This window comes from Acartia tonsa, chromosome 3 (genome assembly GCF_053477335.1).
Source record: "Acartia tonsa isolate MP-2025a chromosome 3, ASM5347733v1, whole genome shotgun sequence".
Classification (NCBI taxonomy): Eukaryota; Metazoa; Arthropoda; class Copepoda; order Calanoida; family Acartiidae; genus Acartia; species Acartia tonsa.
This window is the reverse complement of record NC_137262.1, coordinates 3,989,016-4,013,170: the sequence shown is the minus strand read 5'-3', so window position 1 is coordinate 4,013,170 and position 24,155 is coordinate 3,989,016. Positions and strand designations below refer to the sequence as shown.

At 34.8% G+C, this 24,155-nt stretch overlaps 1 protein-coding gene across 2 annotated transcripts in view; it reads left to right on the top strand.

Moving 5' to 3' along the window:
• The window catches only part of LOC145313087 (uncharacterized), a 30,663-nt gene that overhangs the window by 6,000 nt on the left and 508 nt on the right, over positions 1 to 24,155 (top strand). Inside the window, exons 4-20 of one of the 2 annotated variants that reach the window (XM_080152355.1) lie at positions 546 to 655; positions 1,078 to 1,227; positions 2,113 to 2,210; positions 11,673 to 11,769; positions 11,961 to 12,285; positions 12,687 to 12,755; positions 13,799 to 13,903; positions 14,486 to 14,639; positions 15,497 to 15,620; positions 15,853 to 16,746; positions 17,115 to 17,250; positions 17,943 to 18,088; positions 18,356 to 18,442; positions 19,047 to 19,235; positions 19,791 to 19,876; positions 21,031 to 21,132; positions 21,455 to 21,560. In XM_080152355.1, coding sequence (XP_080008481.1) covers positions 546 to 655; positions 1,078 to 1,227; positions 2,113 to 2,210; positions 11,673 to 11,769; positions 11,961 to 12,285; positions 12,687 to 12,755; positions 13,799 to 13,903; positions 14,486 to 14,639; positions 15,497 to 15,620; positions 15,853 to 16,746; positions 17,115 to 17,250; positions 17,943 to 18,088; positions 18,356 to 18,442; positions 19,047 to 19,235; positions 19,791 to 19,876; positions 21,031 to 21,132; positions 21,455 to 21,560 — 2,978 coding nt within the window. Of the gene's footprint in view, positions 1 to 545; positions 656 to 1,077; positions 1,228 to 2,097; positions 2,211 to 11,672; positions 11,770 to 11,960; positions 12,286 to 12,686; positions 12,756 to 13,798; positions 13,904 to 14,485; positions 14,640 to 15,496; positions 15,621 to 15,852; positions 16,747 to 17,114; positions 17,251 to 17,942; positions 18,089 to 18,355; positions 18,443 to 19,046; positions 19,236 to 19,790; positions 19,877 to 21,030; positions 21,133 to 21,454; positions 21,561 to 24,155 lie in introns of both variants that reach the window. The other variant, XM_080152354.1, reaches the window with a different exon arrangement.

Below are 24,155 nucleotides of genomic sequence, written 5' to 3'. Positions count from 1 at the left end.
AGGGGGTGGACTTTGAAACCATAAGATGTTCATACCCCTAAAAGCTTAAGTCCAAAAAATTTGCACGGTTCATCAAGTGGTTCCGGAGAAAACCCCCCCCCCCAGCATCAAAAAAGCTTCAGTTACGTCCCCCTTATTAATTGAAACGTTTGGACACTCAACTTAATGAACTAAAAAATCATAATTCAAAAAAAGTCCCCAAAGTTGTTAAGCTAACGAATAAGAAACGTTATTTAAAAACTTTGGGGACTAGTGTATTATATGTCGCTGTGATAAGTTATTGGTTGAAAAGTTTGGATAAACCAACCATCATAAATAAATAGAAGTACCCAAAAGTTTTGAAACATTGTGAGATATAGCGCCTCTAAATACCTAGGTATTTTTGTAAAAATCTCCTAAAAAATGTTTAAAAAATCATTTGATTGTTGTGCAAAAATCTGTTGCTTTATTAGAATCTTACCTACTGATTATTGCATGAGTATGAAAATTAAAGTAAAAAAACGACGTTAATAAAATATCATTGTTCCTTAAAACTACAGGAACAACAGTTGTAGGCCTGTCTCCACTTGGCAAGTCTGAGCCAATAGATATTCCACCTGCCACGTTCCAATCTACAGCACAGTCTTCCAACAAAACAAGTAACAGTCAGGCAAAGGTAAGCTGTAATATTTTTATGCTTCCATTCTGGTGGGTTAATTTCCGATGGATTAGACCTAGTTATAAGTCATACTGAAACACCATGAATCGTAGTTCGGAAAAATTTCATTTTACTGCCCGCGAAACTTGATAGTTTAAAAAGGTTCAGATATTACTGGCATAATTTGTTTATTTGACTTACAATTGATTGCACCCCTAGACTCTAGGTGTTACGGACATAAGAGGGGGGGGGGGGGGTAAGAATGAGAACCTAAAAACTTAAATTTAAAAATAAATAGGTTGCCTGATTCCATTCTTGGGCCTATCAATCAAGTGTGCGATATTTCAACGGACAACCATAAAAGTATTTTACTTCATAAAATCATTTTTATGCGCGAGATACAAAAATAACGCCTGTTTCAATTGGACTGTTTTTAACAGGCGATTGTCTCACAGTCCGGTTCCACCGCCACCACAACGACAACCTCGAGCCACAGCAACACCTTGTCCACAACCAACCACAGCAGCAGCAGCAGTAACACCGCCGCTGCTAACCCGGGCCATTTCCCTTTCAATGACTTTGGAGGCCTGGTAAGTATTTACTTACTCAAGTATGGCCCCCAAGTCTGATTATTTTCTGCTGGATTATTAACCGGTTCTGAGCCGTACTGTAAATACATGTATCGTATAATGGACAGTACCATTCAATATGAAAATAATATATGATTAATCCCTGATTTGTTGCCTCTAGGGGGACCGATAGTGAATTAGTCCTAACATTTTTTATTTTCCTCTTCGTGGAAACCTGTCTGTTATACGATACGACAATCAATCATTATTTCAAGTATGCAAGCTTGACTGCCAACACTGTCCCTGTATTTAAGTCTAGTCTAGTTTCCCCCCTGAAAAGTTTATAGACCGGCGGTTGTTCCCCTACAGGCTGGTGGGGGGGGGGGGGGGGTTGTCAACCCTCTTCACTTGCAGTTTTAAAATATAAAGGGGGAAAATTTCTTTTCTGGGGACAACTTATCTTGGAAGATACACTCTTAGACCTCCTCTTACTTTTATACAAGGGTTGGACAAGATATCCGGCCATTTTCAATATCCGGCCGGATACCGGATATTGAAACTATCCGGATACAGAATATCCGGCTGATTTATAATTGCGTTGGCCAGATGTCCGGCCGGATACTGGATATCCGGCATTGGAATTCAGACGGATATCCGGTCTCCGGCCAAAAAAGTATCCGGCCAAACCCTACTTTTTACCATCTAACGCAACAAAGTTCACCAATCGGTGGATATAAACATCCTTGTTAATTAAATGTAGGTTTGGGCTGGATATCCGGCCGGATAGAGGATATTTCAACTACCCGGTTATTCGGCCGGATATCCGTTATCAGGTATCCGGCCAAAAAAGTATCCGGCCCAGCCCTAATTAAATGCCTGTTATGTTCTTAGGGCTCTTTTCTTCAGATGCAAGGCATGCAGAGCATGCATGGCATTTCAAATCAATGGCCCAATCAAGAGGCATATGAAAAGTTTATGCAAGCCAAGAAGAGAAAGGATAAAAGGTAAGAGATTAATCCAGGGATTTAAGGGATAAGATAATGGGCGATAAATCAATGTACATCATCCCCAATTACAATAAACATTATTGTCCCTTCTGGTGGAAAAGCTTGAACGACAAAGTTTATCACACCAATTAAGTACCCATAGTTTATAAACTAACCAAAAACAATTCGTGTTTTATAAAACTTTGAGTACCAGTGTAACTTACTGTCCATTATCCCCTCCCTCCCAGGTAGTGTGGGTACTGCAGGTACGGGGAGGGGGGGGGCGGGGGGGGGAGCATTGGATTGTAAATTATACAGGTGCTAAATTTCTTTAACGTGTTTTTTCTGTTGGTTAAAAACATCTACAAAAAGGTTAATTTTGTTCATCATTGTGGAGGGGGGGGGGGGGGAAGGGTGGTATACTTCAATTTATCCTTTTTATGATATGTAGTTACTTCATAATACTTTTTAATAACATGCTTACTTTTATAGAAAAAATACCTACTAGAATAAGGAACCTTGTTTTTGACTGAGCTGGATCTTTAAATCATTTTAGTGGTGAGCCAGATCGGGGTGAGCCAACTTTCCACCAATGAGAGCACAACATTTTATGAAATGCCGCGCTGTGATTGGCTGAAATTCGGCTCACCCCGATCTGGCTCACCACTAAAATGATTTGAAGATCCAGCTCTGACCGACAAAAAAGCTGACTGGTTTTACTTCACGTGCTTTTATCATTTTCCATTAATTCTTGAAATATGCTTTTACAATGTAGAAAATTGTAGAGTAGCTGCACTCTTTTTAGGCTTATAATTTGAACTGATGCGTACATCAATAGTAAAATAACTCTTACATTATGAAAATTAAAGAATAAGAGTGAGTTAAGGAATTTATTTACTATTTCAACAAAATTGACAAAAAATAGTTTGATTTTAATATTACAATAAGCTATTTTAACAAAAATTAATATTATTTAAACATTAAAAATGTTGTCCCTCTGTTTTTAAAAGCGAAGCTTTTCTATAATTAGGGTCTGTCCGTCCGTCCGTCAGCACGTCTGTCCGTCCGTCCGTTCGTAACAAATAGCCTTTTTCGTTAATTTAGGCATGTTAGAATTGTCCTATCGATTTCAAACTTTGCATGGCGATTCCTGTAGTAGTTAGGTACGATTTAGAAAGCGTAGCAACTCTATAATCGTAACCAGAATGTCCGTACGTCCATTTTAAACATGTTGATTTTTAACTTTTTAACAAGTTTTTATGTTATAAAATCATCTGATTGATCTAATTTTTAGATTACTGATTCATATTACAATAAGGTACAATATTTTGAGCGAAGCATCTCTATAATCAAGTCCTAAAATCAGGGTGTCGGAGCCGTTTAATTTTAATGCGGCTCCGGCTCCGTGGAGCCGTATCTTGAAATACGGCTCCGGCTCCTACCTTAAAATTAACATATCAATTTTTTTTCATTATTGAATTTGATAAAATAAAACAATAATATAAAATATTTTGCTTTTATTTGATTAAAGCTATATAAAAGTAGAAGGATGTGTGTCTATTTGTTAAGTAACAATAGTTTTTCAGTTTATTATATGGAAATAGACCGTTGCCAAATTATAATATTACTTTAAAAAATCATTTTTAGCTAATCCGGAGCCGTTTTTAACGAAAAATACGGATCCGGCTCCGGCTCCACCAAAAATGTTGCTGCTCCCGGCTCCGGAACCCTGCCTAAAATTGTCAGTATGTCCTTGAACAGAATCCTGTATTTAATAAGTTGCAACAAATTTACGTCTAATTTTGTATAAACTTGTATATTCATATTTTGTATATTCAGTTCTGACACTCTACAAGAGTAAATGTTCGTCTGTCATACCGTTTCAGAGCTTCGCTTTTATGGATGTTGTCATCCTTGTTTTTTTTTAGTTTAGTGTAACCAATAAAGGTACTAAGAAAGAGAGGGAATGTCTGATTGAGCCAATAGGAGAATCGCATCGGTACATACATTTAGTTTCATTGGTTGAAATTTTGTACACATCTTGTTACGAATGCATGTTTTTTTTCATTTCATACATAGATAAAAGTCAGCTGTAAACAGTATATTTTCTTAGTAGAAATATTTGAGGAACCAGAATTAATTGCCCAAAAAATTCGTTTAAATTTGAAAGCGTAGTAACGAGGTGGATTCTTTAAAAAAAAAGTTAGGCTGGCTACTCGCTGGTGAGGCAAAATTATTTTTGTGAAAAATCCTCCAAAATCGAATAAAAAAATTTACAAAAATCAAATAAAATCTTAAAAGGGTTATTAACATATGATTTTGTTTAATTTTTGTAGGTTTTTAATGTGCTTTTGGATGATTTTTCACAAAAATAATTTTGCCTCCCTATCGAGTAGCGAGTCTATAATTTCTTAAGAATCCACATCAGCTTGAGTCGAAAGTAAACAATACTTTTGTCTGCTGGAAATGTTCCTTCTTAGATTTGACGAAAAAAGGGTTCAGAATATGCTTCTATTCTTCTATTTCTATTGTGTAACCTTGTTCTTTAAAGCACCTCCCCTCTTAATATGTCATATTTTTTGCATTCGTCTGTGTGTGTGTGTATGTGTGTGAGTGAGCGTGTGTGTGTGAGCGTGTGTGTGTCGTTGTGGTAATTTCAATTAATCTTTTTTTGTTTGTTTTTTCTGCTTTATTAACATTTGAATTAAATTACTTGCTGTGAAGTAAATGTTTTTACCATTACCCTAGCTTCTTCACTTCCCCCCCTTAATTTATGGCTCAAAACCTGCATTGGAAGTATTACCTAAAAGAAAAGTTATTTATCGCATCGTATTATAATTACAGACAGCTTTTCACAGATATTAAAATAAATAATTATAAGATAAAACCTGCTTTGTTAGCTCCGAGGGTACGAAAGAAAATTGTCTAATACAATTTTTTAGTATTGCTGAGAACCGGTTTTATTTCATCGGATATTAATCTGTTTCGAAGCCATACTAGAAAAAATATTCTGCTTGACATATCAAAACATGTTGTTTACAGAGCAATCATAATCTTTATTTTGAAGTCACATTATTTTTTATTGGAATTGAATAAACTTTCCTGTCATATTTTAAGCTTGTTAAATAAGTTTGAGGGGGAGGGGTTGTTAGTTAATAAAATAAATTGAAAGGAAACTGAACTATTATTCATTATCGCACTGTGTGTGTGTGTGTGTGTATATTCTTTATTAGTAGCGCAGCTACTCTACGATTAAGGGTATGTAATACGTAACTTACGAACGAGACTAGGCTTCATAAACGCATTATTATTAGGATATTGCGTACATTACAATTTCAAATGTTTTATAATAACGCTCTTCAATGCGTTAACTTTAAAAAACTTTGGGTTCTTATACCTATAAAATCTCATGTCCAAACCTTGCAACCAGTAATTTAAGTCTACACAAGGAGAAATTTTGTTTTTCATCATTGCATTGTCTCATCACTTAAACCTCTGCATTTACTAAACATTCAAGTGTTAATGTTCGTTTGTCCTACCGTTTCAGAGTTTAGCTTTTATGGATGTTGTCATCCTTGTTAATTAACAATTTAACGATAGGAATAATTCATACGGACTAACTTTGCATTTTAATTTTTCCAATATTTGCTTTGCATGATAAGAAAAAAACTTAATTTTTAGAATAGCAATCGATATATTAGAACTTGGATGTTTCACCAGAATTTTCATGTACTCTAATGAATTAATACTCGCAACTGGCTAAGATAGAAACACATCCCATACACACCCTTTACCACATCCCCTCCCCTTTAATAGGTGAACGAACAGTAAATAAGGTCCATATTAGCAAGTTAAATTGACGACAAATTTTTCCATTGGAATAGTTTATTAATTGATTAATTAAAAGTTTAATTAGCGGCATTATCAATGTATCGTTTTATAGGGTTGACCTGTTCCTTCGAATTTTGAACTAAGGAACTTAGCTAAAGAGTGTGTATTATATAATATTATTCCAGTTTGGATAGTATTCGATGGACCAGAAGCAATGCAAAATCGTCTTTGTATTAAAGATGATTTCCAATAATAAACAATCATTAAAAATTAGCTTAGAACGCAACAAAACTATAATTAATCAATTATATTAATTTTATTTTACTATCCGCGGAAAATTGTCTGAAATACGATTTAAAAACATAAACAGCCAACCCTCCCATTTCTGTAATATAAACACATTTTTTTCTCCAATTACTGATTACTGTTAAGAAAATGAAAACTATTTTTTATTATGTAAGAAATGAGTTTTACTTTTTATGCTTTTTAATTAATTTGTACAATATTTTATCTTTTATTTAGGATAAGAAAAAATAGCATTTTTATTCGTTTTGACAGAAAGCATAATTAGAACCATCAGAAGCGTAGCTAATACACGTATGGAATATAGCAACGTGAAGCAGAAGACGTACATACAGACGTATGAATTGTAGAGGTAGATGCGCAAACGAAAAAGTATCTGATTTTATGTTGATGTGACAAAAAAGTAAACAAGTTTCTTATGTTTATCAAATCAAATAATCAAAAAGTCTGTCTTATGTAAAGTGATTTATTTTGCTTTGATATGCTTTGTACTTTTTTTAAAGCAAAGCTCATTTACATTTGGTGTCGGTCCGTCCGTCCGTCCGCAACAAATAGCTATTGTTGATTTGGACAAATTAAAATTGTCATATATATTTTAATTTTAATGGTAATTCCTGTAACCGTTAGGTACAAAAGTCAGTTTGTCCAGTTTTAAATAATGTATACTTTAAAGTTGTTTATGTTCGTTTGTCTGTCTTTGTCTGAATTATTAGTAAAGCTTTGCTTTTATGGATGTTGTCATCCTTGTTTATACATATGTTTATAAGAGTTAATGATACATAGTTACGTAAGTGTTACCTATTTAATTAAGATAAAATGGAAAATTTTTATTCTTCTTGATTTTATCCCCTTCCCTCTTCAACAAAATTATACGTAATTTTGTTGCAAAACTACTTAAATACAGAATTCTGTTTAAGGACATACTGACATGTTTAGGACTTTATAATAGAGATGCTTCGCTTAAAATATTGTACCTTATTGTAATAGGAATCAGTAATCCAAAAATCTGATCAATCGAATGATTTTATAGCATAAAAAATTGTTAATTAAAAAGTTAAAAATGAACATGTTTAAAATGGCCGTACGGACATTCTGGTAATGATTATAGCGTTGCTACGCTTTCTTAATCGTACTTAACTACTTCATGAATCACCATGCACAGTTTTAAATCGGTAGGACAATTGTAACATGCCTAAATTTATGAAAAAAGCTATCTGTCTCGGTCGGACGGACGGAACAACCCTAATTATAGTAAAGCTTTGCTTTTAAAAATTACGCAAAAAATGACTTATTCTGACACACATGAATTATTTAAATTTTGCAAGGGTGGGTCCTCCATCATGCAAGGATTTACTCTCAGGGATCTTCAGGGATAGGATAATGGGAGATATATAGATGTACAGCCCCAATGAGGATAAACATTAAAATTATTGACATAGTTAGTCAATCAACCAATAAAGATATTTTAAAACAACCAATTTTTGTCAGTTAACAAATAAGAGAAGTCTTTTTATAAAACTTTGGGTATCAGTGACATCTACAGTCCCAGTGTCCCTGATATACCCGTGTTAATAGTAAAACTTTGGGTACCAGTGTAATTTACATTGCAATGTCCTCTCCCTCCCTGATATACTCGTGTTAATAGTAAAACTTTGGGTACCAATGTAATTTACATTGCAATGTCCCCTCCCTTCCTGATATACCCGTGTTAATAGTTAACACAACTTTAGTAGACATATATCAAATTATAGTCGTGCCTTCATAATAATTTTACATAGTTAAAACAAGGATGACATTACATGTAGGAGGGGATAAGATTTGCGCAAAAAATACTTCCATCTTAAACATTATAGTAAAACACTAGAGGGAGAAAGGGTTAAATAACTGTATCTCCCCATCGCAACCGCCTTGTGCAACCTTTCTATTGGGTTATTAAAAATCAACCAAGATAGTGTAGCTTATATTAACATTAACACAACCAAGTAGCAAAAATTAATTAAAATTAGAAGCAGACGAAAGAGGTCTTTGAAAAAGGAAGGGAGGTAGTTGTCTGTATATACATCTATATTATACATCTGTTTCTTAAACCCTTTTCTAAAACTAGCTGCTGCGCCCCTATCATCAAAGGAATCTGTATTCCAAGTGGTAGGAAACGACAGAAAAATAACTTAAAATTATCCTACGAGTTAGAATAAAATAGCATAAACCCATCTTGTGTCCTATGTGAAGCATCCCAAAAAAGAGGACCTCAATCAGTTAAGTAGTTATCGAATTCTTAAGTCATATAAAAAACTTTGCTACTTTCTTAATTTAAAATTTTTAAAAAATTGTGTGGCTTAACTTCTTTGAGTACATTTTTTTTGTTGGTAAAATAAGCATTTTAATGAGCGAATACATGATATGGTATTTGTTCATTTTGATACTAATCCGTCTGGTGTTTTTTAATTCTCTTCTACAGCTGTGCCACTAGCATCTAGGGGAGGGCAGTAATAGTTATTTCTCGCATCGTATTATAAACGGCTTTCCGCGGATATAGAATGTACAATTATAAGATTAAAACTAGTTTTTTTAGCCCCGAGATGCCGAAGGCACGGGCTAAAAAAACTGGTTTTAATCTTATGATTGTACATTTCTATATTCGTAGAAAACTGGATATAATACGATGCTAGACTTAGTTTTTTCGTATGGATGAGAACCGGTTCCTATCCACCGGATTCGAATGAATACGAGAAAATAGCTTAAAACAATCCCAAGACTTATTTTTAGAAAATATCCCTGGACCTATTGGAAGCTTCTATAAAATTGAGAACTCAATTGGTTCAGTGGTTAACAAGATCTTAACAGACAATCTTTTATATATCTAATAAACACGGTCTCTCATGCGTTGGCTCATAAACTTAATAACCTTTTCAGTGTCCCAACTTTTCACCAAAAATTATTTTCATGTATAAAAGGGTAATTTTGTTTTTCATAATTTGGGTTATGCATTATTTTTATCTTCCATTGTCTCAAACAATAACATTCAAATAAGATGATAATTTGACTATGTACAAGCTAGAGTGTAATTTTCCTTATTGTACTCTTGGGAGCTAGATGCTAGATGTAGATTTTGTAAGCAACAGGGATGCGGAGCTGTTTGATTTTGGTGCGGCTCCGGTTCTGGCTCCGGCTTCGACCTTACATCAAGAAAAACTCAACATATTTTTTTGCCAAGCCTATTTTTGACTTTTGAAGGTTTTAAAAGTTCTATTTTTGATAAAAATGGACTTAAAACACTTAAAAGGGACTTTTGCACACGACACAATAGAGTTACCAAATTATAATAAAAAAAAATTTATCTAGCCCGGACCTGGAGCCGTTATTCAACGAAATTAACGGCTCCGGCTCCATCAAAATATGCCGGCACCGGAACCCTGGACTTAGCAGGTTATGTAAACCATTACTTGCAGTGCACATTACCCATCAGGGATACAGGGAGAGGTATTGGAAAATAAGTTAGTCTCTCATCCTTTACCCCCCATCATTTATAATACTTATGGTTGAAATTGAAGTTATATCTGATAATATGGGGGGAGAAATAGTTGTTGATTAATAGCCATTGTCACATTCCTCCCTGGCCACAGTACATATCATATGGTTGCTGCAATGATGATTTTTTAATCTCAGGAATATTGGAATAAGAATACAAAGGATAAGAAAATGGACAATTATTGAACCCGAATTTCCTTTCAAATATTTTCCTTTATTAATGTTACGTATATGTTGCAATGAGAATTTTTATAATTCTGTAAAACATATCTATATGAATAATCAAAGTCTAAAGTGTATTTTAAACATTTCTAGAAATTTCATATCACGTCACGGTTGTTTTAAATACTTAGTTGTACTTTGAACAAGAATGATAATATTCATAAAAGCGAAGCTTCTGACACTACCCGTCAAACAAACGTACATTAACAAATATGTAGTACCACCACAAGCATCATTCATAATGCTTGATATATAGATATACTAGCGGCTACGCCCCCTAGAGGCCTCTAGGGGCACTTGAGGAGGGGGAAGTTAAATAAAAAAAAACATCTTTTAAAATTTAGATTAAAATAACAGCTTTAAAAATTTTCTTTTTTAGGGGCGAATTCTCTTTCGCCCCTAAAATAGTTATAAACCTTCTCGGATCCTATGAGAAGCTATCCCGTTAAGGAGAACCCGATCGGTTCAGCGGTTAGCGAGATTCTTCTGTACAGACAAAAAAAAGCTAATTACTTTATATGTTAGGATTATATAACCACTCATAAGGGAAATATTAATGAGTTTAGAGTCTCCATGCTTTTTTAATTATCCTAATCATTACATGAATGAATTCATGCAAAGTTTTAAATTGATGGTACAATTCTAAAATGCCTAATTATAATCAAAACAGTTGTGATCGTGTAGATTTGCCGACCCTATAATTGTAGTAAAGCTTCGCTTTAAAAATACTATCTCATTAGATATTACATAATCTAACTATTACAACTATGTTTAATGAAAGTTTATAAAGCGTAAAATATACTCACGTTTTTGTTTTATCAAGATATGTTTCTTGATAAGACGCATATACCCATTCATAACTTTAGAGATGAATGCAATTAAGATGTCCTTAGAGCGCAGCTACTCTTTATACTTCTTCTTCTTATATTTTATATTGTTAGTTACTGCACAGACTGGATTTTAAAGTAAAAAGATCCTAGTATCTGTATGAAGTTGAAGAACTAAAATTTTAGACACATACTTTTTTTACCCCTTCAAATTTTAAAACTCCTCAAATTAAAAAAAATCATTAGATTACCACCCTTAAACCGTTAAAATCCCTTATTTTATTCCTCTCAAAATTAAAAGCTTGGAAGTCCCTGGGGGTTTAGAGTGGTTTGCGAGATCGTCACGAACTAATAGAAAATACCCTGACTACTTTATTCAACAATGGCGGCTACGCCCTTAGAGGCCTCTAGGGGCACTTGAAGATTGGGCTGGTGGGGACATAAACTTCGGGTTAGCGTACAGCAAGCTCCGATCCTAGAATAGTTATCTCGCATCGTATTATAAACAGCTTTCTGCGGATATAGAATGTACAATTTTAAGATTAAAACCAGTTTTCTTTTTTCCCAAAGTGCCGAAGGCACTGGCTAAAAAAATGGTTTTAATCTTATGATTGTACATTTTTATATTCGTAGAAAGCTGGATATAATACTATGCTAGACATAGTTTTTTTTCGTATGGATGAGAACCGGTTCCTATCCACCGGATTCGAATGAATACGAGAAAACACATTCTGTTACCTTCATATAATGATGATATTTTTGTATGTAGAGCAAAGAAGAATGAGAACAAGAACGTGATTGCCCAGGTGAAGGCGGAGGAGGTGGATGGATATTGTGGAGAAAAAAGCATCAATGATCTTTTAGAGGTAGGTAGTAAAAAAATAAAATCTTTTGTTGTTGCTCTTTACTAATTTTTATTTTGCTGGACACTGTTTTACTTTCTTCTTAGAACTTATCTTAAAATATAAAATCACATCTTATCACATTACGTTTTTTTGTCCATTTATAAGCTTCGCATTCATCGGTCATGGTGTCATCCTTGTTATTTTATTTGTAGAGCCTTGGTGAAGTGTCGACCGATACTAGCGGTGGTGCCAACGATATTGACAAGAAAAAGGGCAAGAAAGGTGAAAAATCCTCCAAAGACAAACGCGACAAGAGAAGGCAGAACAAAGCCGCAACCAACAATGGCGTCACCAGCAGCAATGGATCAGCTGATTCCAATGACGTCACCGACAACGAGGAGCCCGTGGAGGTTGAAGAAATCCAGGAAATTGAAGTGAAAGAAACCCGCGAAACTACCAAGGAGAAAAAGAAGAAGTCTGCTGGTATGATTGAGAATGGTTTTGAAATGAATCACAATGTTTATCTGGTCACCGCAGGTAACAGTTATTTCCTATAGAAAAATAACATAATTGCTGCGTATTTTAGTAAAGGGGAGGTAGACGAACCTTAAATATTTTTTTTTCTTTTCAATTAAGAGATTTTTTCCTAAGGGCGATTCTTTTTGGGAAGATACTACTCTCCCTCCCCAAAAGATAATTACCGTAGATATTAAAAGCTTTACTGTGAATGAGTACAATTTCGGTCTAGCGGGTATCGAGATACTTTGTTACAGACAGACATCCTGTTACTTTTAGTTTTTATTTAAAGTTAAGATATAAGAATGAAGGAAAATTAATTTATACACATTATTCTATCACTATATTTATTAGTATTTTACATTTTAATAAGATAATTTTTAGCTAAAAAATTATCTTATTAACCTTTTTCTTTATTTTAGAAGATAATTTGAAGAACAGTGAAAACCTTGCTGCCTCTACAGACAGCCTTAACTTTGTACCAGTAACAGGTAGGGCCATAGTACGGGAGGAATAGGTTGCGCTAAAAATCCGTAAAGGTGTAAGTTTTAAGGCTTAAAAATAGTATTAGAACTATAATATTCACTGAGTATGTGTATTTTATTTCTTATTGAAAAGAACTATAAACAAAAAAAAGTTAATATAAATGTTTATCGTTCTACTACTGTTTTTAACTTAAAACTCACAACCTTTACGGATTTTTAGCGCAACCTACTCCTCCCTTTCTTATTCAGTAGGAAACATTAACCATAAAGAAAGTCCGGCGATCGTGTATGTCAGGTGCGCGACATAAATAGTAGAGGGAATCCCTTGGTCGTGGCCCATAAACAGGCGCAACTCACTACCATGCACAGTTAGGACTTCTCACACAAAGGTCGTGCAATCAAAGTAGTTGGTTGTATGTTGGATGTTACTTAACATAATATCATGGGGGTTAGAGTATCGCATCCCATTACATGTGGATGATGCTCTGAATTCTCTAGATGATCACTTAAAATCGAAGGAGAATACCGCTATTACGAGGTAATGGTAACCGCAAAGAAAACAAGTTTCAGTTATGGAATTTGGAAATGCAGTTGCTTTAATTATGTATGTATATTTATAACGAGAATCTGTACAGAATTAGACATTCATTTGAAAAAAACCTTTTTTTCGTTCCCTTATATTTGCATTTGATTTTTATTTGTTGAGTTGTGACCAGGGATGCGTAGCCGTTGGACTTTTTTTGTGCAGCCGCGGCTCCGCGGAGTCGCTTCTGAAAATAACGGCTCCGGCTCCGACCTAAATTCAAGAAAAACTCAAACAAAAAAAATTCTAAGTCTTTTTTTTTACTTTTGAAGGTTTTAAAAGTTCAAAACCAAATAAAATTATTACCTAATAAAAAATCTCTTTTTAGCTAACCAGGAGCCGTTATTTATCGAAAATAGCGGCTCCTGCTCCAGCAAAATATGGCGGCTCCTCGGCTCCGCATCCCTGGTTGTGACAGATTTGAAATATTATACTTGCTTATACTTATTATGTCTAATAATTGCAGGAAAGAGGCGTGGCAAGAAACTAAAGGAAGAACAAGAGAAGGAGAAACTTATGAAGGATAACAATAAAGGAAAATCCAGGGAAGATAATGTTCGTCCTACCTCAGGTAAAATAAGAGGGGCTTAAGTTTGTTCACTTATAGGAAATGAAATTTTAGTGTGATTTTTTGCCTTGGACGTTTAGGCTTGTTGTTATAGTAATCCATCCCTCAATTATTTTTGTAAAATGTCTTACAAAATTTTAGTATTTAGGGTGTTGTTTTGCCCAACTAGCCCCTAGAAAGTGCCAAAATTTATTTTTAAAAGTTTTATAACTAGATACAATCATGTGAGACATTTTGCATTGCTTAAGAATTGGATTGATAAATATAAAAACAAGCCCATACGTCCATGGCAAAATTTTATACTAAAACTTAATTTCCTGTAAGTGTACAAACTTCCGCCCCCCTTAATCTTTATGGAGGGAGGAGAAATTGTATTTTGAATTATACTAATAACTAAGGTTTTACTAATACGTTCTCTCATTCCTGGGTATTAAAACTATGGGTATCTCTGCAGTCTGCATGGCTTTCGCAGGGTGGGACATTGCAGAAAATAACTACCCTACCTTCTTTTAAAATTTTTAATAATGGTTTCAGTGCTCTAATAAACACTTTGATGGCAATCACCGAATGTTTTTTACTATTCAGCATCCGGAGGGAGTGTACAGTCTGGACCTGGTGGCTATGGTGGTAACAGGACAGCTGGAGGATCTGCAGGTGGCCAGGACTCAGGGTCTACCAGACCTGGCAACAGACAAACTGCTGGACAGGACACCAGAAGAACGTCAAATTACTCTCTCAGGTAGGAAATAATGCGTTGTATCTTATTGTATAAATCAAAAGATCTAGTAAACGGCTAAACCGATCGTTGTACAATTTTCAGGGAAGGTTTTCTTTGTCCTTTTTGCGAAAGTGGAAGATGACACTTTCACCACCATACATCGAGAAAACTTTGCCATCTTTTGAGACTATTAAACTAGATTATACGGGCACAACCTTTTTAAAAAGCGAAGCTTTTCTATAATTAGGGTCGGTCCGTCCGTAACGGATAGCTTTTTTCGTTAATTTAGGCATGTTATAATTGTCCTATCGATTTCAAATTTTGTATGGTGATTCCTTTAGTAATTAGGTACGATTTAGAAAGCGTAGCAACTCTATAATCATTACCAAAATGTCCGTACGTCCACTTTAAACATGTTGATTTTTTTACTTTTTTAACAACAATTTTTTTGGTGAGCTAATCATCCGATTGATCTGATTTTTGGTATATTGATTCCTGGGACAACAAAGTATAATGTTATTAGCGAAGCAACTCTATAATCAAGTCCTAAAAATGTAAGTATGTCCATAAACATAATCCTGTATAAAGCAGTTTTTCAACAAATTTACTTATAACTTTGCTTCGACTCTTATACATTTATATTCTGATTATTCAGTTCTGACACAATATAAGTGTTAATGTCCGTTTGTCCTACTGTTTTAGTGCTTCGCTTTTATGGATGTTGTCATCCTTGTTTTGATATGATGATTTAAAACAGGCGAAATAAAATTAAGGATTGAAAAAGACAAAAGTACTTATTCTTGATTTAGGATTAACGTTACTTTACACATATGTCGCATTAAGGAGGTTTTAATTATAATATCTTAATACAATTTTAGATCACGTGAGGTGCAGATTAATACTGAGCCTGAGAAGTCTGCCGTAACAGCAAATGGCGAAGCAGCAGCAGCCGTCACACTCAACCATGGACCAGATGATTTCCCAGCTCTTAACCCAATTCAGGTACAGTTTGGGTTTCAATGGATCACCTGTCCTACTCGGGCTTAAATAAGAAAGAAAATCTTATCTTATGTTGCACAATCAAACCCAGTATATCCTAGTTTATAAAGTAGTAAAGTTTTTTTTGTCTGTTGCTTACTCTAACTAGTAACTACTGAACCGATTGATTTAGTTATTTCAGGGAAGCTTAACTTAGGAATATTCACTTCTTATCCTAATGATTATTCATTTTCAGGATTTCCCTGCTTTGTCTGTGCAGCAGGCTCCTACGACTGACAAACCACATATCCATTCCGCCTGGGCCGCCAGAAAACCCTCCGCCTCATCAACAACCGGCGGAGGAAGCCTCAGTGCCCCAAACCTCCCTCAACAACAACAACAACAAGCTACCCCATCTAACGCGGCTGTGAATGCTACCACTGGCGCTCCTAGCGTAGAAGTTCCCAACTACACTACCGCTACTAACAAGGCCTTTGCCGGTGGTGGTGATGATAACCCCAACTACCAACAAGATCAACCATCTAAATGTGATAAACTTTCTGTGAACAAGTCCAATGATACTTCTGCTAACAAAACTGTTGATGATGTATTTGCATCAAACGCCGCTGCTACCGCTAAAAACGTTACTTCTATTGGTAATGCTAAAAAAGACAAAGCTCCAGCCGGCACTAGTCCAAATGAAGACAATAGTAGAAGTGTTAATAATGTGAAGAAAGTCTGTGATAATAAGTCTGTTGTCAGTGAAAATGCTAAAGACAATAATAACATTGATTGTGAGGTATCTGTTAGTGATAATGTTATGATTACACCGTCCAATACTAGCGCAGCTGCCACCATTATTAACACCAACCCTCTTCTTAGTGACGATGGAGTTGTCAATATTGATTTCAATGATACATCAAACGCTGCCGTTGCCAGTAATAACGATCTTGACTACGATGGTGCTAGCTATAACAGCATGGGTTATATTGCTATGGGTGATGATTACTCCTGCCACCAAATGCCACCACCGGCCAATATGAATGGTCAGGAAGGGTTTAGGTTCGAGTTTGACACGCGCACTGCCGCTGGCAGTGTTGTGGGCAGTGAGGCGGGGGGACCACTGTCACTAGCACCCGAGGAAGGAGAGGTAATTTAGACATAATTTTTAGCAAATATTGAAAAGAAATTAATTCCATACCTACCCAAAAGCTTTTTATAGATATTTTTAGCTAGGTATTACAGTATATCTAGACATATTTTGAAGATTAAAACGCAGAAATTAAAGACCCTTTTCGGAATGTTTTTAATCTTGCAGGCTGTTTGTTATCTATATTTTGATATCTTTAAAGGGTAAAAACATTGCACATGCACATATCATATGAATTTCAGCTGTTTATCAACAACTGAGAGAAGAAAAAAAATTTCCCCTATATTATTACGGATTGACCGGCGAATAGACAAAGCACTAAAAATATACCTTTCTACCTAATAAATGATAATTCTTTCGCTTTTCAGATAAGTTTCGGTTTCGACATCAACTACCAGCTGATTGACGCCAGCTTGACCACCACGGAGTCCAACAGCACCACACCCACTCAAGATATTATCAACAGGGGAGAAAATATTAAAGAGAATGCTTTAACTGAAACAGGTATTGTAGATAAATGGATATGGATCTTTAAATCATTTTAGTGGAGAGCCAGATCGGGGAGAGCCGAATTTCAGCCAATCACAGCGCGGCATTTCATAAAATGATGTGCTCTCATTGGTGGAAAGTTGGCTCACACCGATCTGGCTCACCACTAAAATGATTTAAAGATCCAGCTCTTAAGTTTATATTATGACCAAGGAAAATTTTCGTCAATTTTGGGTTGTTATCATGGACATCATTAATTGGTCAGTTCAGACAAAGATCGTGCAATCAAAGGGTTGGTTGTCTGTAATGTACTGTACCACGGGTATGAGGTGAAGGACCAAGAGTCTGGCCTTCAGTTGACAAGTTGACTGTTCAGTCCAGGTGCAACTCACCCACACGACATTAACATTAACAAGATACGAGTAATAGTAAATCCATTTGTAGATAGTTTTAGTAAAAAGAGGGGGGGGGGGCGTAATGACATCTAAACTTAAACAGTGAGCATAATGGTCTAAATGCCCCCCCTTAATTATCGGAAAGAGTCAGGGACCTTAAGGATAAGAAAGTGAATGATAAGTTTATATAAGTACCCAAAGTTTTTTAGGAGTGTTTATTTTTGTTAATTAGAGGTTATGTTTCTTGAACCAATCTTAAGACCTTTAATAAATATAATTTTATTTGTAAACCTCTGTATGCATAAATTTTAGGCTCCCCCCAAGCACCCAATAGTGCTAATGTAGTTGCCTCTACTCCAGCTGATATTGGTCATCCTACTGCTGCTGCTGCTGCTGGTGGCAATTTCAACAACATTGCCAGTCTGGACAAGGCAATTGTATCTTTCAGCACTGCTGAGGTTAGTTGATGATTTTTATTATTTTCTTTTATTGAAAAAAGACGCAGTTTTTACCTTATTGATTGAAACATAGATATGTCAAAGTGGTAGGATGTAATTGTATGTGTGCCTGTCTTTTTGAAATTTTTTTTATCTTGGTCAATTTCTTAGTTATCAAGTTTTACCTAAGGAGCAGAAAATATATTCTAGACGGGTTATGGAGTTTTTATGTCTCATGGTTTAAAGTAATAAAATTCTTACAAACCAACATGTTATTATTGTTGCTAGGGAGCTATGATTGTGGGAGGATATCACTTTATGAACACAAACATCCCGCCTCCATTTGCCACCAACTGCATCCCAGTTATGCCACAGGTGATAATTTAATCTTTTTTCTCGTATTCATTCGAATCCGGTGGATAGGAACCGGTTCTCATCCATACTAAATAAATATGTCTAGTGTCGTATTATATAAAGTTTTCTACGAATATAAAAACTTAAAAAGTATACAATCATAAGATTAAAACCAGTGTTTTTAGCCCGTGCCTTCGGTAAAATATATAATAAGAATGTTTTTATTTATTGATATGGTGTATATATTTTTAAGAATTATGAATATGAACGAAATTAGTTTTTAATAGATATTTATGCAAAAAAAATTATTTTTTATATCTAGGTAGAAAATAAAAAGTAGAATTTTGACCTTCAAAAAATATTGATTTGACTCAACTTTGAAGTAAAAAAAACTTAGTTCCAAATGTTATTTTTTCTTTTCCTTGTCCATTATGCATGAGCTGGGGTATGTAAATCAATACTATTAAGTTAAAATAAGAAAATGTGATCATAACAGTTTTGCCAAATTTCCACCCTTAGACCGTAGTGTACGAATAAGAAAACTAGGTTATAAAACTTTTGGTCAAATTCCCCTCTCTCTATGAAAATGATTAAAAATAAATTCAAAGTTATTTTAATATTTTAGATGGACCCAACTGGAACCCCTATGGATGGGCGTCACCACCAGCCTAGTGGGGAGCCTAAGGAGGTTGTGTCCCCCGAGTCTGGCATCTGCAGCCCGCTGTCCTGGCAGGGAGATGGAGAGGACATGGCGGCCAACACCAACACTGCCAGCCCGCCCCTACAACCTGGTTCCTATCCTAGAAGACAAGATGTAAGTTTTTATAGTGAAAAAGAACAGAGCTGGATCTTTAAATGTGTAGCCGTAGCCGTTGCGGTAGCCGTGGCCAGAGGTACATCCAATAACCTAATATCAATCTTTAAATGAAATTGGTCACGCGTGGCCACGGCTATATGCGATCTTTAAATCACAACCATTTTTTGAATTTTCAGTAAAAATATGAATAAAAATAATTCTTAAAAACTTCAAACATTTAAAAATCCATGTTTTATAGGCAGCACTGGTAGTGGCGACTTTTACGGCTACGACTACGGTCACTGCAACGGCTACACATTTAAAGATCCAGCTCAGTTTTTTTTGTCGTGTCACTTTACCTAGCTAGGAAAGATTTTTAGGAAAGATTAAACGAAAAACATTCCGATTTACATATTAAGTAAATATAATATTTAATTAAAATGATGTAGGTAGGTGTTTAGTAAAATGTGTACATGTTTCAACCAATAATATTGCCGTACTGTTTCTTCATTGTGTTCTTATTTGTCCAATTTTCTAATAAGTGATCTAGAACCATTATATTTATTGTTTTAGAATCGTGATTTTATATCTGAGCTTAAGAAGTTGAACTATCAGCAATTACGAGGTGGTTCTTCAAGATCTCCCAGTCCATCTGCCAGGTATATAATAGATAGATTGCAAATAGACAGTAGATAGATAGTTGAACTATCAGCAACTCTTAGGTGGTCTTAACATTGCAAATGAAGGTATTGTATGTAGTTGAAAATTTTCAATATTGGTTTTTCAATTTATGCCTACATCATCAATTTCAGAAATATTCAGGGATCTATGATCATACAAAATTACCCCTTCTGTAGACTATAATTAGTGGTTGAAACGTTAGGACACTGCACTCAACTTAATAAACAATCCAAAGAAAATTCATTAAAAGTCCCCAAACTTGTTGAGCCAACAAATAAAACATTATTATAAAACTATGGGGATTAGTATAATAAACAGCCCAACGCCCCTTCTCACCCTGGAAACCTATTTTCAATATTTATGAATGGATGTCGTAACTTTTAGATAGAATATGATGAATATATACAAACTTTTTGTACTTTTCTACAACTTTTTTTTGTTAAATTGTTACATTTGTACCTATTCTTCAAACTCAAAATAGAATATCTATATATATTTAGATTTTCTGGATCAACTGCATTTCACGGTTAAATATTCCTGGAAACGAATATTTCCAAAAATCTATGAATTTTAAAGGCTGCTATCTGCCAAACGGCTGAACATACAGATCATACCCGAACACTATTTTAAGCGGCATAAAAAAGCCTACAAGTGATCTGGAATAGCCAAGATCCAATGATGCACAGGGAAAGCTTCACTAAAGAAAAAAACGCGTAAAATAGGTCTTTTTTTTCGCGCATTTCTCTGCACTGCGAGATAATTATGCATTATTGATTTATGGCTATTCCAGATTATTTGTAGGCTTAGCAGCCTTTAAAATTCATAGATTTTTGTAAATATTCGTTACCAGGAATATTTTACCGTGATCTGCAGTTGATCCGATTTTCTATATTAATTTTAAACATGGATATGAACTTTTTATGGAGAATGCAATGAAAGATAATATTTTTAAAAAATGTTAAAAGAAATAAAAATGTTCTTTATGTTGGGTTTAATTGTTGTGCATAGGAGAAAAAACTACAACGACTTATTTCAAATTATTTTAAGAGTGGTTTCTTTGCTCTCTAGTTCTTTTGAGGAAAAGCACCAATTATTATATCATTACTTATTTACAAGCTCTTAACATGTTTAGAAGCGGCTCAGCAGGCTCCTACACTAACAACCAACACAGACGGGCGGCGGCCGACCTCTCCTTCCCCCGCAGTGATGACTCTGGCCTTAATACTTCAAACAGGTAAATATATATTTTATTAGCTACTAGCGGCCTCTCTCTGTTTGTCTGTCTGTCTGTCTATTTTTTTGTAGCGAAGGATCTCGCTAACCGCTAAACCGATCGGGTTCTCCTTTATAGGTAAAAAAATGAAAAATCCCCCAAAGAAAAAAAATTCCCCCCCAAAAAAAATTTTTTTTTTATTTTTCTTTTTCTTTTAAATCTAAAATACGAGAAATTAGTTTGATCAAACCTCTTGGGGCAAAGCCCCTAGAGGCTAGGGGCGAAGCCGCTAGTATTTTTAAAAAGTATAATATAGCTTTGAGTTCAACAATCATTATTGTAGACGAGATATACTGAATTCTGAGGGTGGTAGTATTGTGAATTCCCCCAGCCCAAACCATTGTGAGATTGTTTCATTCCTACAGAATAACTGGGAAGAGTTTTCTAAGGTAAGTCTTTTTTTTATAGATTCCTGTTACAATACGTTTTGCAAGGTAAGTCTTATTACAAGAATATCTTTTTCAGTATTGCTTCGACTAGATTAGAACCGGTTCTCAGCCATACTGAATATTATGTATAGCTTTAAATACATTGACAATTTTCTACGAATAGTAAAATGAAAAAAGGAGGAAAATGATTATTTTAAAGCTCGTTTTTAATGATGCCTTACCTACTTAATACAAGGTGAAAATCATCCTAGGAGTCGCCATTGTAAAAATCATTGCAATTAGTGGACATTCATAAAAATTGATGTTCAAATATCTTTAAAATCCACATGTTTGACGTACGCATAAGTCTCTTTAAAGCCAACTGTCATACCAAATTTCAGTGCTCTTTTTGTTGAGTTCCTTTGACTTTTAGTTTTGGTTTCAAAAAGTGTCACAACCGCCTTTCCCCTTGCATATCTTTAATAGTAGCCGAGAAAATGACATTTCTCCATAGTGTGACGTACTGACTGGGGGCTAAACGAATTCTAGAGTATCGTTGCTACTGAACATAATGAATTTACTTTCTTGCACTAACACATTACTTCATCCAACAACCAAATGGAAAAAAAAACTTTCTAAGCTTATTTTTTGTTTTCAACTTTTGATGGACTTTGCGAGTGTTGGGGTTTCCGTTTTCCTCTTTTTATAAATTACTGGCCCCTTATTTTCTTTTTGTTTGTACTTAATGTATTTTATATGAAAAAACTTAGTTTTTAAAAATAAAATGCATAGTTTTGTCTAAACAAGGATGACAACATCCATAAAAGCGAAGCACTGAAACGGTAGTACAAACAGACATTGACACTTGTATAGTGACTGAACTGTATAATCAGAATATAAAAGTAGAGTTGCTTCGCTTAAAATATTGTTCTTTGTTGTCCCAGGAATCAATATACCAAAAATCAGATAAAACGGATAATTAGATCACATAAAAATTTGTTTTTAAAAAAGTAGAAAAATCAACACGTTTAAAATAAACGTACGGACATTCTGGTAATGATTATAGAGTTGCTACGCTTTCTAAATCGAACCTAACTACTACAGGAATCACCATGCAAAGTCCACGGACGGACGGACGGACGGACCGACCCTAATTATAGAAAAGCTTCGCTTTTAATAAATGTACAAAATTTAATCCAGGGAAAGGGATTAGTCACTGGGAAAAAATGATAATAGAACTCCAGTTTCCTTTAAAGCATGATAGTGTACTAAAATTACCTAATTATTAGTTTTGGCAATCCGAATCCGCAATCCGTCCAATTTTTAGACCCATTTTGTAACCAGAATCCGAATCCGCAATTCAAATTGCGGATTTGAATTGTATATAATTTCTATAGGACTTTTGTAGCACTTAATTTTTTTTTAATGTTGTAGACAAAATTAAAAAAAGTATTTTATTGTTTCTTAGTCTCAAGTAAAATGGTGGGTGGCATAAAAAGTTTTATTTTCACAGTATCTTTTCATGGTTATTTTAGGTTAGGTTAGGTTAGGTTAATTTAAGTAAGGGTTGGAAAATGGCTTCTGTAGGGGTTAAAACAAATTTATTTATAAAAATACCTTTAAAAATATTGCTAGCATTCGCAATCCGGAATCCAAAAACCCGCAATCCACAAAAAAAACCGGAATCTGCAAGCCACGGATTAATCCGCTTTAGTTTTTGGCGGATTTTTGTAAGAATCCGAATCCTACTAAAAATTCGGCGGATTACCAACCCTACTAATTGTAGTGATGGCAATCCGTCGAATTTTAGGGCCGGATTCGGATTCCGGATTCTAGCAGTATTTTAAAACGCTTTAAGAAAATTTTTAAAAAATCAAGTGCCACATATGTCCTAAAAATTAATGTTCTTGGTCTTCTCTATAATTCACTTCCGTGAATCGAACCATATTTTAAAAGATTTTATAGATAATGATGTCAATCTTTGCCTTCAAAAAGCGAGAGTTGAAAGAAAAAACCCAAGACGCTAATTTTAGCATACCAATAAAGAATCCAGAATCCGCTATTAAAAAACGAATTCCGGATTCGGATTCCAAAATTGGCCCAAAAATTGGGCGGATTCCGGATCCGGCTTGCCAACCCTACTATTTAGCATTTAAAAATTATACGGTTTCCCTCAAATAACCTTGTCGAGCTCACTAAGCCCCTTCATACTTTAAAATAACCATTACCTACTTAGATATAAATGTAGCATGGCCGAGAGACTGACTAACAAAGTAAGTTGTAGGATGGATTCTCTATTTGGGGGGACTATCTTCACAAAGCAAATCAGTAACCTATCTTAAATAGCTAAAATAATTACTTTTCTCGTATTCATTCGAATCCGGTGGATAGGAACCGGTTCTCATCCATACGAAAAAACTATGTCTAGCATCGTATTATATCCAGCTTTCTACGAATATAAAAATGTGCAATCATAAGATTATAACCAGTTTTTTAGCCGTTTCCTTCGGCACCTCGGGGCTAAAAAAACTAGTTTTAATCTTATAATTGTACATTCTATGTCCGCGGAAAGCCGTTTATGATACGATGCGAGAAATAACTATTCTCAAATAATAG